The sequence below is a fragment of the Perca fluviatilis genome, chromosome 9, assembly GCF_010015445.1.
Source record: "Perca fluviatilis chromosome 9, GENO_Pfluv_1.0, whole genome shotgun sequence".
NCBI classification, from domain to species: Eukaryota; Metazoa; Chordata; class Actinopteri; order Perciformes; family Percidae; genus Perca; species Perca fluviatilis.
In genome coordinates, this window is record NC_053120.1 from 19,324,634 (window position 1) to 19,343,386 (window position 18,753).

Genomic DNA, 18,753 nt, shown 5'->3' on the forward strand with positions numbered 1-18,753 from the left:
TCAGTGTTTACACATTTTATTTCCCTTCAAATTAATGCACCAGATGTGTAACACATCACTAACAAGAATGACATGTCTGTCATTTTGCCAAGCTTGCAGAGTAGACGCTTTCACCCTCTTCTGTACCAGACAGAGTTTTTGGTGGGAGTCTAAACATGGCACAGGTGCAGATGTTAAAGGGTTTGGGATTTGTTTGCCACTCCTGATGTGGAAACTCATCCCCCTCCTGTTGTTTTGCTGTTGGTTCACTCCACCGGGCATTTGCCTCTTCAAAATCCCACTGGAAAATACAGACAGGTCAAGAAATTACTATGCAGAATTACAGCCGGAGGATAATGAGGTCATATTTTACAATGCTTATATGAGAGACATCATGCCTTACCTTCTTAACCATCCCTGTGGCTATTCATGTATTTATTTTAGCTTATTCTGCGTCTTGGGAGAATTAAAAAATGTTATGCTGTAAACAAGACATTAAGGCCTCAAGAGGGGTATTTTGCTTAATTGACAGATGTCTCATAGTGGCTACAGTTTGCTTACACAATCTCAACTGTATCCTGACTGAAAATACCCTTCATCTAGCACATCTTTGTCTTGCCTGATAAATTCCAGAGCACAGGAATATTTTCATTACTTTGTCTGAGGCCCTGATCCTTATCCTATTTTACATTGGTTATTTGTAACGTTAAGAGATCCTGAAATGAAATACCTTTTTATGACTCATGTTATGTAAGAGACTCAGCTACATGTCAAGAATGCAAAAGGCTTCGACTTCCTCATACACAGAGTTAAGTCCTGGACAGCAGGCATCACACAAGAGACCATAAACGTCTCCCAAAATAGCAGAGGGTAACACTGGCCCCCTATAGACAAGGCAACCATTTCACACTACTTCCTAGGCAGACAGGCCCAACCCTGGTCTTTAATCAAGGCTCCTTTACAGGAGAACAATTGGGCCATAAGGCAAATCTCAAAACAGTCCCCACCCTCACTGTAACCCTCAGTCCCCCCCCCAACCCAACCTCCACCTCAGCTAAGAACCGGCACTCAGCAGAAATGTGCAAGAAACACACAGCACAATGGACAACTCAAGCTGCTGGCTGCAGTGAATGCTGCACACTGCTGTTCAGACTGTGTTTGCAGGCAGCACACTCCAAAACATTATGTGGTTTTATCATGATCAGCAATTATGGTGATATTGTAAAAAGCAGACATTTAAAGTTACGTTATATGTATATCCATCTAAAAATTGTTCACTAGCACTATGATCTTTTTCTTTCTGTCCTCAGCTTGCTTTTACATTTTACAGTTAGGTAACCTCTGTGTTTAATGTAGTTGGAAAGTTTTGAACTCAAATGGAGTTATGTGTATTAGAGATTAAACATTTGACACCGTCCGTATAAACCCTCAATCCATAAAATCACAATCAAAGTAAACAGCTTCTGTTAATTCTTACTTGCCAGTGGGTAAAGTCCCAGAGAGGGGGGAGGGACCAATTCATGAAAATACCTGCTGTTGTCCCATGTTTAGAAAGACTTTAGACTAGTGATTTGTTCAGTACTGATCAGAAAAGATTAGCAGTTATTATCAGGAGTTTAATAGATTTGGTTATATAGACTAATCTGCCCCCAAAACACTGAATATTTGGAAGCTCGTGAAGCATTCTGGCAAACAAGCCTCCACCTACCAACGAGAGTTGAAATTAGATTACGGTAAGTAGAAGAGGAAGAGTTTTCACACAGCCAGAGAGAGTTGTATGCTTTACCACATACAACATTGTACACATAGTACAAAATGTTGTAAAAGTCCTTCTCTAACTCTAACTATACTAAGGACATTCATGAAATTTGCTCATTCCTGTTTGGTGAACGTATCAAGCTGCAATTGTTTATGCTCACACCATTTGCCTTTGTTTCTGATTAAATGACATCCTCCATAGTTTGGCTTTCTACAGCACAACAGTTAGGGAGTTGCTCTTGTGGCCGTGTGTGCCTGAACAGGAAAAAGCTTGCAATTTCACTCTCCCTGCAACTCAAACTATTCCTTTTCAAAGAGAGGAGTTCATTTAAACATGAGCCGTTCTCTAAAACAAGACTGTTTTTTTTGCTGTGTAGTCGATATTTAATTCTGGGCACAACTGTACACTGCAGAATGAAGCCACGTTTCACTTAACTTCAAATCACCAGTTAAAATATAAACCCTGCTTCTCACAAATATTCTCTCCATACACTTTTACTCACAAACACACACACAGGTCTCTAGAGTTTGACTCATCGATCCTACAAGAGTATGCTGACTGTTGTCTTCTTACAAGAACCTCTGACAACTGTCTGATTTACTTCCCTCAGAGTCACATGTGAAAAGCACAAAGCTTGGTGTGAGGCAGCACAAACTCCTGACCTGTCTGAGCGCTGGACTTTCATTTGCTCATTATAAATTCTAAAATTAATTTGTGAGGCATTTAATCTAATCCCACACAGAGAGCCCATTATACAGGAGGTATACATATCTAGAGAAGCCTGAAGTAGGTGGACAGAAGAACAGATAGTGTTGTTTCAACCCTTTAAGTAGGTCAATTACAATGGCTCTTCATAAGCTGCCGTGCGGTGTTGTGCAGGGAAAGGCAAGAAATTAAGTAATCACAGCAGGTCGCACAAGGTAATATAGCACAAGTTAACAGCAGTCAAACACCCTGTTATATTCATTCATACTTTCACAGTAAATCACACAACACACAATTATGTCAACATGCTGTCGCCATCTAGTGGCACACTATAAGAAGTACACCTCATAGCTATAATTATTGACTGACTTGAGCTTCAGATATTCAAAACATTTTCAACAAGTGTAATCAGGCAACACAAAACTGAAGTGGATATTTGAGGTATTAAGATGAGTCAATGTATTGATTGAAATGAAATAAATGTAAAATATTACTTCCAGGTTATTCCTGGATAAACACTAAATCAGAGGAGTTAATGATTGTTGATAAAAAGCAACAATGACAACAATTTATTGTGCAGTTGCTGACTGCAGTGTCAGTATTTTTGCTTTAAATGTATTAATTAAGCATTTCTATCAGATATCTGCTCTAATCGGTTAGCGCACTCAAGTTTGTAAGAAAATGTCATGCTGCTCACCAACAGGGCTAAATAGGGCTCCAACCCACCTCCAGATCTGAGCTGACTTGTGAAGAGTCACAGGAGTCATCTGAAGAGCAGAAACTGTCGACTTGCACCGTCCTGTTGAGAGGCCGGTCCTCCACATCCTCCTTGGACAACTTTACCGCCTTCAGAAAAAAAAAAAAACATACATACATATTCCACTACAAGAATGACCACTGATTAATGTAAAGAAAATATGCAGCGAGTATGCAGTCTGTACCACCACAGATTATTTGCTTACTTTTTTTGCGGGTTGAACACTGACATCCATATAACGGCCCATCTCAGTCATCTTCTGGACATTTTCGGTCTTTGAAGAAAAGGTTTAATAGAAGTTCAAAACAAGACATTTCATGAAAATGACTCAGATGCAAAGGAATGCCTGCATCCTGTCGTACTTTATGCACATTTAAGCTGATACATCCAGATAAATCAATAAGTGAAGTGACAGAGTAAGTAAAATTCCTATATTGTCAATGTTAAATATAAAACAATTACTTAGTTTGTACTTAAATTCACTCAGAAATATCAGGATTCATGTATGATTCCAAGGGTTTAAGAACACAAATAGGACCTAAAATAGGAAGTATGAAAACATACTTTTGTTCGTGCTGATGAATGAACTTGCCGTTTTCTCTGTCTCTTCATGACAGCGTTATCCTCGTGGGGGAAGCTCGAGCCACCTAAAAGGCTCTCTGTGTCTAAAGAAAAAGTGGTAAGCTGCTGTCTGGTCCCTCTCTTCCACCAATAGAGGACAAGAATCTGAAGAAGTTGGATTTAAGGTAAACAGATCACACCTGGTTGAAAATCAGTACAATTCACATACATTCAAGCAACTGAAGACATCATTGAACTCAACAGTGTGGGCAGTATTGTGAACTTTTGGGTTTCTGTTTGTGCTGCACTTTTTCCTGTCAGTCATGGTGCCTTTTGCTATTGCTGCTGCTGAAAAGGTTACCAGAGAGAGTTCAGAACTTGGAAAAGCTAAATCAATAGTGTGTTATAAATGCTACAGACCACCTCCAGTTCTGTGGTCAAAGCAACTGGTTAAAGGCTTTGGTAGCTGGTGTGAGGCCCTGAGTCCGACAGAGTAAGTAACATGCGATCACTCTTTGCTATATAAGAATACAAGAAGGTCCAGGATGACACAGCATATTGCTGACAGCAGCCACGGCATGACTCTTAAGAGAAACGCAAACTGAGTGCCGTAGAGGAGTATGGCAGCAGCATAGAGCGCACCAGCCAGTGAGCACAGCAGTCCAGAGAACATGTAGGCCCCGGTCAGCATCCGTCCTCTGTACTAAAGGGAGAAAACAAATGTGATTGCTTTATAAGCGATTTAACACTGGGAGCTATTTTGGGAAAGCAATACGTGGCTCTGACAACAATATACTCATGGACTGTTTGTCACTTACTACTCTGCAGAGTGCAGGGAACCTGGAGGTACAGGCGATCACACAGGACAGCAGACCAAGCATGTAACCCAGGATCTCAGTGTTGTCCTGTTAGAAGAACAGTTTTAAGTTGTTATGTCGGACACATTACTACAAGGCCGGGGTATTAAGTCTAAATAGGCCGGGTTGAAGAACGTGAACATCCATCCACGCTGCAGAAATTGAAGATGTTGTGAAATATATGAACTACTGAGTATTTAAAACTACGGAACGACAGGTTAAGTGTGAGTGAAGTGTAAATGCACAAATACATTCCACCCGTCACTCACAACACATTATATGGAAATGCGTTTGTCCATGGAACTGCACTGCGCTGTACAATTAAAGGACTACAACTGGCCACGGTGGTGGTGGTGTGTGTGCTTACTTGCAGGGTGGCATGCAGCAGTCTCCTCACGCTGAGAGGCCTGTCTGCTGGCTGGGTCACCGTGGACTTCAGAAAACCTCCTGCAACCACCATCAATACACACACAGCAAGGAGTAGCTGCCTCCTCCGCCCCCTCTTCATCCTCAGCCTCCTTTCTGAGGGAGAACACACACACACACACACACACACACACACACACACACACACACACACACACACACTTTTGCAGTTGGGCACAGTTGTAACACATCCTCTATTCATTTGTTTGGTTATCTGTAGAGCATCTCTGATAAGTCTCCTTGCTGTTTTGCCTAGGTGCTAATACTAAAACACCTGTGCTGCCTTCCTCCACTTTGTTTGAACACTGTACAGTTGATCGATTTCTGGGAATGATAAGGTTTGCATTAATATTGAGAACTGGCATTACTCTAAACGTACCTGCCTTTGAGTTCCAGCACAGGAGCACAGGGAAACAGCCTGCCATAAAACTGACAGCATCCATAGCAGCAGCAAAAGCACCCATCAAAACCTACAGAGAGGAAGCAGAAATGAGTTATTCTAACTATTATTAAACTAAAAAACGTGCCACGATTAAAAGTATGCTACCTGAATATGCAGCTGTCTCGACAGAATTGCTCCAAGTGTGCTGCACATGTTACCGAGGAGGCTGTAGAGGAAAGTGATGGTTTCTCCTGGATAAACTCCCCGAAATGTGCACCTCTGATACACGAGCCTTTAAGAGTTGACACGGGTTTAATGTGTGATCATTTTCAATAAATTACTGGAACAAGTACTGCATGAAAAACTACTTACAGAAAGCACGACAGCAGTAAAAGCAGCGCAGACAGGAAGCTGAGGCCGATGGGGACGCAAAGTTTGTCTGCGCCATGAGAGAAACAGGTAGTGACTGAATCGACGCAAAATTCAACCAAACTGTAGAGAAAAGTGTTGAGATTTCCTCTCGTCTGACCCTCTAGGGTCAATGAACGTCCCCCCATGTTAATTGCGAATATGTTGTTTGCATTTCGTGCTACTAGAAAGAAAAAAAACCCGAATCCGTGCAACACCTGTTCTGCAAGGCATCCGCCAGAAGCGCGAAAGCGTAATGGAAGCGCCTTCTTATTTTAGGGAGGAGCTCACCTGTGATACACTACGGAATACTGGATGTTGTGGGACATCAGCTGTAGGCTAGAAGTCTCACGTTTGAAAGCTAATTTGAAATGAATGCATCCCTTCTAAAAAAAAAATAGGTTTGACTAAAATAAGTCAAACCTGTATCAAAGTCGAGCATTGGCAGACATTGGCATCCAGTAATCAGGATCACGGTCCTGCCCACCTCGAGGAGCAGGATCCTATGTCAGGTGCTGCATCCTCCCGAAGTTCAGGCTCACACAGGACCTGGTGGTCCTGATGATGGAGGAAAGTTCTGCTCAACTGTTTTACACCCATGGCGCAGGAGAGAACCCCTTTTATTACCAGGACACAGTCCTGGGAGTGGGCTCTAAAGACCTCTCCTCATTCATTGTTTAGAAGGGTCATGGCCTCTGTTGTTGGCTCGAAGGCCTCTTGGCTGTAAGCACTGGGCAATCAATGAACACAATTCCTTGATTGGCTCGACAACCTTGAGATCTGATAATAAATCAATTCAATATGCTAGTCTGGGTATTACATTCCCCCATAACACAAAGCTCGAGATCAAATCTAGAGGTTTTGAGGGCTGCCCCCAGCTCTTATTTTTAAACAATCACCTGCAAAGTTTTGGTGAATTCAGCTTTGTTATAAACACTATCGGTGATCCTTCTCACATGAGTCATTTCATTAAATTGATTAATGTAAATTTTTTATACTTCTAAACTGCAGCAAATAAAGCCTTTAAAGAGATGAACCTTAACAGGAATGCATATGCCCTCGTAGATGAATAATTATTTAAATTTGCGATTTGAATTTTCCAAGCGTTTGCTAGTACACAGATTATTTTTCTTTCAGTTTGCACTGTGCAGCAATAACCAATGATAGCCTTGTGGAAATGGAGTAAAGGAGGGATGCACGAACATAAAAACATTCAATTTATTGTATAATCTTAGTAACATTAATCACAACTGTATATGGATAAAAGCCATATCAAACATACAGTAATGTATATGGTTAATGTAGACTTTGTAATGTGTCTTTTGAAACACCTTCAAAATACAAATTGAAAATGTCCTGTTCAATGTGTAATCAAATTCCCATCCTCTGAATGTTGAGTCCATTTCTGAACACTGTGGGGAGATCGGGTGTACAACTGGTGATCCAGTTTATGGAATGCATTGCACCAATATGATTTTCTACCCAGAGCTGTACATGATTATCATTTGTTAATATAATAATAGAGACAGTCTGACCTTTCCATACTCGCAGGATTAAAAGGGCCTACATCTACCTACAGATACTGATCAGCATAAATTCCTTTGGAATCACATGTGAACTGCAGTGGAGTGGTTTTCCATTCCTGCTGAAATGATCTGTAATTAAAAATGCTTTGATTTCAGATCATCGTCAGGCCTCCAGATGCTTGGTAAGACGGCGTACTTTCTCCTTCTTGTTGTGGTTGCCGTGTTTTTTCCAGGGTTTTCCCACCACCGCCTCTGATCCAGGTTTTCCAGGGCCGACGGGTCCGCTGCCTGGCTTGTAGCCCATGACCGACTGAACCCCCTTAGAGAGCGCCCGCACATTCTCCTGAAAACAGAGATCCCATCAATACTCAAGCATTTAAATTTTTTATTTTATGACAACTGATAACTGCTGCAAAGGCATTTTTCTTACTAATAAGAGGACAGAAGATCTACCGTACCTGATGGAAGAAGTTCTTGTCAACCACATTTTCAATTCTGCGGATTTTCTGTTTGTTTGTTGCTGTGGAGGAGGAGGAGGAGGAGGAGAGGTCACAGTCTCTATTCAGGAACTTGTTGTGCTGCGGCTGGAAGTCTTCAGCATTAATATGTGAAGGAGCATGGCAGTACAGAAGCTTTCCCTGTAAGGAGTCAACATTGTTAGGAAGAGTTTGTTGGGGAGAGGATGTTTTTTTCAGTATGCACATATTTTATATCATAAATCTTTAGTCAATGATACAGGTGTTACAGGAGACTGTCTCAATGGATGTTTCCCTTATGCCCCTGTTCAACCTTACATAATGTCAATGATGATGTTGCACCTTACTATTGATAGCTAATGATACTGCACTTTATGTTTTTATAATGTAGAGATATTTGGTGTTGTGTATTGTTGTTGTGCAGGGGGGGAGGGATGGTTTAGTGGTCCTGTTGTATGTTGTCTATGGTCTGTCTGTCTGTCTGTAGAGCTGTATGGTGCAAGATTAATTTTCGAAAGGATTAATACATGTCTATCTATCTATAATATACAAAAGAAAGCAAAACCAACAACAAAAATACTAGTGACTAGTTTATACTACTTTTTCAGTTCTGACTCGGGTCTGGCACTTACGCAGACATAATCCTTCAAGATGTACCGGGCTGATCTGGACTGATCAGGCTGGCCATGCGTCGTCATGAAGCCTCTCATGTCTGAAATAGAGGGAAACGCAATAATAAACTTTTGGGGCTCTTACCTAAAAGCAGAGTTTACACAATGCTTTCAAAAACAGCAGATAAAAAGAACACAGAAGAAACTAAGAAAACAAGCCAACATGAAGTGGGCAATAAATATCCGGTATTCTCACATCCATAAGCCATCAGCAGCTCCTCAGACGTGGGGGGCCTGTCGGGGTCTTCATCTTCTCGTGGTCGGATGATGTTGATGCCGTAGGTGCCTTCTAACACATGCCTAGGGATCAGCTGACATATGTGACAAATCTGTTAAGGACCAAGTCCAAGAAATTCTTAAAGTTGGAGGGGCTGCTCATGATGTTCAAATTCAAGATTCTAGGTAAATCATTTTTAACATCAACACAACAATGTAAAATGTATTTGGGTTATTTGAAGTCATTGCAGTAAATAAATCAACAACTGATGCTGGGGTTTAGCGACAGAAGGGTGCAGTCGATCACACGGCCATGATTGGATGATTCCGTTTCAGGCCGTTGTGTCACGGACTGAAAAAGCTGCTGCAGAAAGGATATATGGGAGACTGCAGGTACGTGATCTCTCATCTGGTCAATGGGCAGGATCCCAGAGCAGATCATCTCAGCTTTGGTAGAAACAAAGGAGGGCATGACCAGCCCTGGGCAGTCACAGAGGCACAGGCCTGGCTCCACATACAGAGTCTGTGATACATCAAGAAAAGGCAACAAAATCAATGCTTTCGGCTTTTCGGACTTAAAATCACGTTGAGAGGTTTGAAGAGTAGTCCTGTACCTGAAAGTGCTTAGTGTGTCCAGGAGTGGCTGAAACGGACACCTTCTTGTTCCTTAAAATAGTGTTGATGGTGGAACTTTTTCCCACATTAGGATACCCGACCTGTTGAATTCATACACATAGTCAAATCACAAAACTCATAGGGTGACTTGATCAAAGCATGCATTTTGCAGTCGAATGTATAGTGTTAAGTTTTCCCCACCAGTCCCACTGTCAGTTGTCCTTCCTTACACCTGGGCCCGTTATGAACAGCCTTAAACATGTCAAGCAGCTCATCCTTATGCAGCAGACGGCTGGAGTTGTAGAAGGAGGGTTTATTGGAGGAACCAACAGCCCCGTCCTCTTCGCCATCTTCTGAGCAGGTGTACCAGTCCTCCTCCTCTACGGTTATCTTTTCCTGCTGCTCTTCGTCTGTACCACTCTCTTCTCCCTCTTCATCTTCATCTTCCTTCTCCTTCGCCACCTTTACTTCCTCCTCTCCAGCTGCTCCTTTTTGGGTCAAGTCATTGTCTGGCTGTCCTTCCTCTTCCGGGTCACTCTCTCCACACTCTGGATCCTCCACTTCCATGCCCTGTGAGAAGAGACGTTTGGCACTTTGATACTGGGTTTAAAAGGCAGCAGCAAGTCTCTACTCACATTCACAAGCATTCCCTCCAAAACAATCTGAAATTACAAACTGATAGCATTCAGCTCCCCATGGTAAAGAAATGTATTTGCTCGCAAGAAATGTAAATAAATGTATTAACACATACATTATAATTCAGAGGTTATGTACACCTTCTCACCTTTTCCTCTGCCTCCAGTCGGTCTCTCTCAGCCAGCGCAGACCAGAAAACCGCCCTAAGGCCCTCTTTTTGGAAGTATCTGGCCCAGGACCGCCGCTGCTCCCTGGTCAGCAGGTCTGCCTTATTTAACAACAGCATGTTCACCTTATGCTCCGACGCTTCCTTTACGTACAACTCCTGGCAGCACACAGCAGAAATGTGACAAATGTTCAGTTCACCTTTGTACAGTATTCCTGCGGTTTTATTCCTTTTATTTAATTTGATTATTTTACTTATTTATAAATAACTACATTAAGAACAAATCTTTGAGGACAAAATCTCAGAGGAAAGATAAGAGCTTGAAGGAAATCAAAACTCTACAAGAGAACAAACGGTGACAGAAACCCAGCACTGAGAATGTGTATCTTAATGCAGGGATAAAGGTCATTACAAACATTGAAAGGTGTAGTCACAGTTCAGTTACAGCCACCTTCAGCAGTGCACGCAACTTCCCTTTCCCATTTAAGCAACCCTGCTAAATGCACTCACTAGGTCAGGACATCTGAACAGCAAAGGATTTCTGGCATCAACAATTTGCACGACAACATCACTACAGGAAAACACAAAAACAGGTTTGTCTTAAGTATTACATAAGGAAAACACATTCCTTATTAAAGATGTATGAGCTGACAGCTGTATACAGTTTTCGTTTCTCACCTCCTCTCGATCACTCTCCACAGTTGTCTCCAGAACTCCAGGTTCCTCTCAAATGGGGTGAGAATTAACTTCTGTTCTTCTTCTAGCCTTTAGAGGTAACACTTGTAGTTAGACAGCTGATACTGATAATCCTACACTGATGTAACCAATATTGCAAATGCTCTTTATTTTGTGCTCAATTTCTCAACAGTGAACATGTAACAATAACACAACTGCTTATAAGGAAACAATCTTTGTAAGAGCAAAGGTGACTGAGTTTACAGAATATTACACACTGTGCAAGCACTCGTCTCCACTCCAAGAAGCTGTCTTTCTCTGCTTGCTGAAGCGCATCTGGACTGGTGCCTTCGTCCCAGTGGGGGCTTAAAATTGGGGGAGAGAGATATAAACAATGCAAAACAATGCAAAACATACAGTACATAAATGTCCTAAAATGATGTAGCTCTGTTCTAATTACCGCCGAGGAATTCTGAGGAAATGCTTGTTGTCTTCATGCAGCTTCTTCAGCCTGGTTCGCTCCTCAGCTGTTAATAAGCCTGCTCTGGCTTCCGCTGGCACAAACTTGATGTTGAGTTTCTCTAAGAAAACAAAGCAAAAAATAGTCAGAGTAAAATTAAAGGACAGAGGAGCAGTGCATAACACAGTAATATTTAAAACAAAATATATTCGAACACCCTCGAAGCTGCTGCCTAAATTTCAACTTCCTCCAGAACACAGGAACAATTTATCTATGAACCTCTAAGCAGCAAGGGTGAGACACACTGTAACCAAGCAGTCCATGTGCTCAATGACAAGACTATTAGGCATGAGCAAGTCCATTTTATACCTAGGAAAGAGTGGATAGACACATTGCAGCTCCATACAACACAGTATCAGTAGGTACAACCCAAAATTTGCTGTGCAGCAACCAGTGTGAATTTGGTTTTAGAGTCAACAATTAACTACTAAATCTGCATTCAGCTTGATATGATGTATACATACAACAACTGTGTCCGAGAATGGCATGCATGGGGGCTATGGGTACACCTAGTCATGCTTGATATGTAAAGATTATTGACAATCTTTGGACGCAATATACATGCACAACAACCCAAGAACTACACATGACCTAATTGAAGTATTACTTATACCTGCAACAAACTCTGTTCCCGCCAGTTCGGCAGTGGCCAGAAAGTCATCCATGGAACTCTGTTCGGTCACCGACTGCAGGTTTAGCCGCCCCCAGTCATAGCCATCGTTCAGCTCACTGGTGTGAATCTGCAAATGTGGAAAAAGGGTCAAATAAGGCCTTCATTAATAACAACATATTAGTCTAGCGTTGTAGTGAGTACTACAGAAAAAGCATCCACAATAAACCATGACTGTCATGAGGACATACTTTATCTCTGTTGTGTTCTGCAGAAACAGTTCTAATTGTAGCGTGTTAGCTCACACTTGTTTTGCATGAAAACATACCGTTGCTTAGTAGATAGCCTAAACCAGTTCCAATAATCTTTTGATTGGCAAAAACAACGCTCCTGTATAATTTATCTCCATGCCGAATTTACCACGGGAGCTTATTTATTACGAACAGGTATTAAAGTGCTTGACGTTGCCGATGTGCAAAGGAGCGATGGAATTAGGCTACACTTTCTTAAGGCAGTTTGGCTCAAACAACAACACGTTTCAAAACTATTGACAGCTGTTCTGAAATCCACGTGCTGTGTGGCAGTTAAAACAATGGCCGGCAGTGAACTTGAACTTCATAATATATAATGAACAGTGGTATAATTATGCTCTAGTTGTTGCTATGACATACCCACGAGTCGCCCCTCTTGTTTCCTCGGCCTGCCTGGAGTCTCTCCTTGATCAGAGCTCGGCCCAGCCCGCTTCCTCCGCCTGCTTTCTTCTTACCCATACTAACTTCTGATGTTGTCACTTCTGTAATAAAATACGATATTTCACACACCAAAAAAAGTAAAATATTATATCTGAAGAGTGCAATAACGCTATATGTCACTAGCAAGTGTGCCCCATGTGCACTACAGTTGTTAGGGTTGTAAAAACAGGAAGTGGGACAAACCATTCGAGACTCATATCCGGACGAATCGACCTCAACTACTTGGAGATATTGATTGATATATTTTATTTAAGTAGTACGAATTGTCATACGACATCTGCATAATTAACCACTAAAAACCTGGGGTAATATCCGCTTTATTGTAAGCATCTCCAGTGACATAGCTATGGTTCTTTTTTATATCCATGTGGTACAGTCCACTTGTTTGCAACTATCAAAGGTGCCCTGAAGAAAAAAGGAAAGTACCAATATTCGTTCCCCGTGCCTACTCGCCATCAGGTTTACAATTAAATAAATGTAAATACAATCCTCGTGAATATGTTACTAAAGTAGATTACAATTCACAAGTCAATATTGCGCAAAGTAATAAGAAAATCATCATCTATCATCACGCAAACACACAAGATGAAAAAAAGACAATAAAAAAAAGATGAAAAAAGACACTTCTGATGTCAACCAAAAGATGGCAGCAAAAAACAGCATTATCAGAATGACTACATTACTTTCACAAAATAAACCAAAATGATGAACTCACTGATAAAGTAATTATTTGGCTACTTTATATTATATTTCTTAATTTACCGTTGGATCAATGTGTTATTCTGATCGCTCTGTGTTTTTATTGTTAAAATTGCGTTTAAGTGCGATACAAAAGATTGTTGATGGTGAATGTGTTGGTTCCATCTCAGGAGAGAACACTCAAAGTCCCAATGTTTTAATAGATAGGCCTCTAGTAAATCACTCATTATTAATCTAACTTTAAAAAAATGTGAGAGACGATGTCAATACATTTTTTTCAAACAAACCTTATTTGGTGGGGTGGAAACGGTTGCCTAATATGCGTAAGGCATTACAATTACAGTTATTGATCTAAAATATATGGGGACTTTGTACTCAGTGGTGATTTTACTTGTTTTAAACTATATTCCTTATGTTTTAACCTCTTAAACTATCACTATGATAGTCCTATAGAAATGTAGACATATGTTGTTATACATAGGCTATATATGTTATAGCCTATGTCTCCCATTTGTCTGTATAGTACTAACCTATAGATATTAATTGGCATTCCCAGTTACACCTTGTATAAAGGAATGTTAATAATATTATGCTGCTAAATGTTGAAAAGATTATGTTTTAGTTATTATTATTAGCCTGTAAAACTGTATAAAAATATGCTGCAGCTATTTGGAAACAGCAGGCAAACGTGAGAGTTTTTGTATCAATGAACACAATCGATACTAACCAATGCAGGTCTATTCTCATTTGGTTGAGCCACCCCCCCATACAGTGTCTCAAATGGTTTCTCCCTGTATATAATCTGCGAAACTCGTCCTACAGCAGCAGACTCCATTCAGAACTTCGGCGAGATAGGCGACACCGCAATGGACAAGAGCACTTCAGAGGATGAACAGATGAAGTACGGCGTCTTTGCGATCATTTCTCACAGAGTAGCTTATAAATGACCTGACAGGGAAATAAACGCTTTACGGATATAGTAGTAGTAGGTTAATACAAAGTTTATGTGTTTCTTTCTCTCTCAGTAGACTTTGTTGCTGTTGACTGGACACAGCAATAAAATGCTGCCTTGGAAAAAGAATAAGTTCGACCTGATTGAGGAAGACAAGCAGTCCAAGCAGAAGGGCTATGCGGTGAGCCTCAACTACTCTGTGCTCACCTCTTTCGCCAAGTCCTGCCCCGAGAGCGCACTCAACAGGGTGGGCAGCATGTTCAAGTCAAAGAGGAAAAAGGTGAAGATCACCAGTGATGACCCCACATACACGGTGCTCTACCTGGGGAATGCCACCACCATCCAGTCCAAAGGGGACGGCTGCACGGACGTGGCCGTGAGCAAAATCTGGGGCAAAAGCGAAATGGGCAAGAACGGTACCAAGATGAGGCTGACCATCAGTTCGCAGGGCATCCGGATGGTGCATATGGACGACAAGGCCAGGAGGCCGGGACACTTGTACTTGCTGCACCGGATAACCTACTGCGTCGCGGACCCGAGGCTACCCAAGATTTTCGCCTGGGTTTACAGGCACGAAATGAAGCACAAGGCCGTGATGCTGCGCTGCCACGCAGTGCTGGTGTCCAAGCCGGAGAAGGCAAAGGCCATGGCGCTGCTGCTGTACCAGACATCGGCCACGGCCCTGGCTGAGTTCAAAAGACTAAAACGGAGGGACGATGCAAGGCACCAGCAGCAGCAGCTCATAGGGGAACAAACCATCCCATTGGTCCCCATCAGGAAGCTGCTGAACGGACAGTGTTACTACAAACCCCCGGTGGAGCGCAGCCGGAGCGCGCCCAAACTGGGCTCCATCACAGAGGACTTGGTCGGGGAGGAGGAGGAGGAGAAAGCGATGCACTTTGAGTGCGAGGACATTCTGGACACGGACGATGATTGTGTTGCCAACGGTAAACAGGAGTTGACTCAGATTATTAACGATTTGGGAGAGATGAGCATAGGAAACGATGTGCGGACACTGAAAGCTGACCTCAGAGTCACCAGACTTCTGTCTGGAGAGAGCACGGGGAGTGAGTCCTCCATAGAGAGCAACCAGGAGCCCCCACCGCTCACTAACGGGTTTGAGGAGGTAAAGGTGCAGGAAATTGCCTGAATAAGTTTAGGCATTTCTGGGAACCTCTGTTATGTTGTCTCCACAAGAAACATTTCCTCTGTCGTCAACCTTATTGGAGAGTGTTTGTCTAATCTGGTGCCTCCACTACTAGCTGAAATGATCCAGAAAAAAAAGAGGATTCTGGGACAATTACCGCACTAAACACACAATTAGGCTACTGAATGATATTTTTTTGTGATTGTGTAAACACAGAAAAAAATGGAAAAAACCAAGTACATGCCCATTTGAGAGATGACTGGTTGAACCAACAAAAATCCCAGTGCGCCCTAGAACGCACGGCACTAACTACATCTCTTTTATTATTTAAGAGGATTTGTTGTATCCTCAAGCTTGTTTACTTAACTTTTTTCTCTCTCTTTTGAAAATTACATTTTTCTATTGAAAGATGCTCATCATGATCCAAAAACATTCTGTTGTTAAAGCACGTTGTGTTCTTTTCCCAAGTGGTTCAGTGGGTCTAAACAGGCATCCTTAATTTTCCTGTCAGGGCGCTTCTGTAACAGCCTGTTTATTTACATTTATTTTGCACTGTTGTGTAATTCAGTTAAGTATTATGTTGACTACATGTACAAAATGTTTGTTGGTATGTTGTCTGAAACATAAATGTCATATCTTTGCTGTGCAAAAGAAAAAACCTTTATGTATTAAGATGTAAAGTGAAGATGTTTAAATATGTTATTTTTTAAAGAAAATGTGGTTTGTTATGTGAACCTCATAGAATTATCAATAAAAAAAGAAAATTATATAATGTCGTTGTGTAGATTTGTATTGGAAAACAAGCAGGCCATGTTTTCCTCTGGTGCTTTTTAATATAAATGGGGTTTACCTTCAGAGGCTCAAATTGAGGTCAGATGCGCTGTGCTGCTAAATAAAGTGTAATAAAATAAATGGACTATATATATATTATGGTCTTGGCTGGAGCTTTGTCCTTTTTTTCGCCAAATTGCTTTCAGGGAACAGGCTGTAGAAGTTATTCTATTAAGGTACTGAAGGCCCATTCATTCTGACTGGCCTCAGGGAAGCCAAGCCACACAGGAGGATGTCACCATGAGCACAAGCTGTTAGAACATCACATGGGTCTTTTAATGACAAGGCAGCTGAAGCACCAGAGGACTTTTAACAACATACGTATTGTCTTTTTATTTGCTCTTATGTCTGTCCTCCTTTGGTGATACGCTACAGAAAATCTTAGGGCCAAAACAAGTGCTTGTAAATCTACATACTGTAATGCTGTATGTATAGAATCATCAGAACCAGCTGATACTTTTTATTTACATTTACCCTACATACTGAAATCAGAACAACTGCATTAATAGTGTCACATGCAGTTGTGGAAGAAGTACTCAGACCTTTTACTTAAGTAAAAGTAGCAATACCACAGTGTAAAAAGTAAAAGTCCTGTATTCAAATGTTGACTTAAGTAAAAGTATAACAAGTATTAGCATTAAATATATACTTAAAGTACTAATTATACAGAATGGCCCATTTCAGGATTATATATAATATATTAGTGGATTATAGTTAATGATGCATTCATGTGTTCATCACTTTAATGTTACAACTGGTAAAGGTGGAGCTCATTTCAATAACTTTATATATTGCTGGGTTGCTTATAATACTATATCATAATATATTAGTTGATTTAAAAATTGTATTGATAATCTAAACCTGCAAAGTAACTAGTAACTAAAGCCGTCAGACAAATTTAGTGCAGTAGGAAGTACAATATTTACCTCTGAGATGTAATGGAATAGACGTATACAAAATGGAAATGCAAGTACTGCAAAATTGTACATATAGTACTTGAGTAAATGTACCTAGTTATATTCCACCAGTGGTCACGTGTTAGTTCGACTTCACTAAAATAACAGTTAGTACATGAAAGTGACACTGATGAAAGATAAGGTTACTTCTTTCTATTAAATGCCAGTACATTAAGCTTAATATGTGACACCTACAGGGGCAAAGAGACAGACTCACCTCGCATGCCAGCTCCTATGACCTGTGGTCAGAGAGGCAGGTGACTAAGCAGCAGTGACACAACTTGTCTTGGTTCTCTAAATGTGGAAGACCTGTCACTGTCACTTCCTTTCACACACAGCAACAAGCCTACGCAAAAGCACACAGTTCTTGCCAGTTATGCAGATAGAACAGTATCAACTGGAACACACAGATATTGATGCATTGATGTACGTAAGCCATTAGTGTCAATGCGCCTGTCTGCTGGGGCCGCATCCCAAAGGCCACAGCATACAGGGATGCTCCCCCAGAGCCAGGCTTACTAACACCACTAGTGCACACTAACAGGGCTGAATAAGACATGGGGAGGGAGAAAAGAGGCTCCCTGCTGCTCAGTGGAGGTGGATATGGGGATTGTTATCTGCACAGACAGTGTTTTACCAGCTGACACAATCCCATTGGCCATGCTGAGGTATTCACTGAAAACAAAAACACTCCCACTATGGATTTAGAAAGAGATCCAGAGACAGAAGGTTAATGTATTTTCAGCCAGCGGTTGGTGAGTCCTATAAAAAGCTTCTCAGCAGCTCATTATGAATTGATGTGCTTTCAGGACACACACACACACACACACACACACACACACACACACACACACACACACACACACACACACACACACACACACACACACACACATGCACACACACACACACACACACAAAAAAAAAAAAAAAAAAAAAAAAGAGAGACAGAGACACTTGCTAAATCATTGTGGCTTGTCAAATGGTTACCGTGCATGTGAGTTGAAATGGCAGCAGCGCAGAAACCCATACAGTTAGTTTCTCTTCCTTCCGTGGTGCCCTGTCTACACCAGCTGCAGCCCAGCAGAAGTTGCCCTTATACTGCGAAGATAGCATTACATCATAAGCATGTGCCCAGCTCAATGTAATTAGTGGACAGCCAGTACTCTTACCACATAAACACATAGACATATGAGCAGCAGGCCATCCGTCTTCTATTCCTGCTTTTTACAGCTGCTCAAAGCATTTGTAGTTTAATATTTCTGTCTGAGCAACATTTTCGTACAGCCTGTCCTTGTGTCCCACCTCTGCAAAAGCAATCTTGATCTCTGTAGGGTTACCTGGGTATGAGTCACATGTGCAGCCAGCCCACTAACACAATTAAAGGATTGAAAGTGTTTGTGTTGTGTTTGACGACAAGTGGTTGTAGAACATGTTTCAAGCTGTCAAGGGAGAGAGTTCCTGGCTTATA

At 41.4% G+C, this 18,753-nt stretch overlaps 3 protein-coding genes across 5 annotated transcripts; 1 reads left to right on the forward strand and 2 right to left on the reverse strand.

Moving 5' to 3' along the window:
* On the reverse strand, positions 1-6,253 carry tmem44 (transmembrane protein 44). The gene is given in 11 exon segments (XM_039811427.1): positions 1-280; positions 3,170-3,289; positions 3,406-3,474; positions 3,765-3,926; positions 4,294-4,464; positions 4,580-4,666; positions 4,986-5,140; positions 5,424-5,514; positions 5,592-5,718; positions 5,799-6,031; positions 6,033-6,253. Coding segments are annotated over 11 exon segments (1,452 nt in total). The 5' UTR covers positions 6,069-6,253; the 3' UTR covers positions 1-79.
* A 781-nt stretch (positions 6,254-7,034) lies between these two features.
* Positions 7,035-18,367, reverse strand: lsg1 (large 60S subunit nuclear export GTPase 1). 3 transcript variants are annotated; one of them, XM_039811425.1, is made up of 16 exons: positions 18,273-18,367; positions 17,500-17,628; positions 12,617-12,738; positions 11,949-12,075; positions 11,276-11,396; positions 11,094-11,180; positions 10,819-10,905; positions 10,651-10,711; positions 10,123-10,299; positions 9,540-9,908; positions 9,338-9,439; positions 9,103-9,246; positions 8,704-8,827; positions 8,469-8,548; positions 7,819-7,998; positions 7,035-7,703 (listed from the first exon to the last, which is right to left on the reverse strand). In XM_039811425.1, the coding sequence occupies exons 2-16, from the start codon at positions 17,504-17,506 to the stop codon at positions 7,524-7,526; spliced, it is 1,968 nt and encodes a 655-aa protein (XP_039667359.1). In that variant the 5' UTR covers positions 17,507-17,628; positions 18,273-18,367; the 3' UTR covers positions 7,035-7,523. The 3 variants fall into 3 exon arrangements, with proteins under 3 accessions (XP_039667359.1, XP_039667358.1, XP_039667360.1); XM_039811424.1 differs by lacking the exon at positions 17,500-17,628 and having other exon boundaries at positions 18,273-18,362; XM_039811426.1 differs by lacking the exons at positions 17,500-17,628; positions 18,273-18,367 and adding an exon at positions 12,881-12,897.
* Positions 14,233-16,423, forward strand: fam43a (family with sequence similarity 43 member A). Its single transcript, XM_039811429.1, has 2 exons — positions 14,233-14,297; positions 14,422-16,423. Exon 2 carries the CDS (start codon positions 14,458-14,460, stop codon positions 15,496-15,498), a length of 1,041 nt encoding a protein of 346 aa, XP_039667363.1. The 5' UTR covers positions 14,233-14,297; positions 14,422-14,457; the 3' UTR covers positions 15,499-16,423.
* Positions 18,368-18,753: the final 386 nt, after the last annotated feature.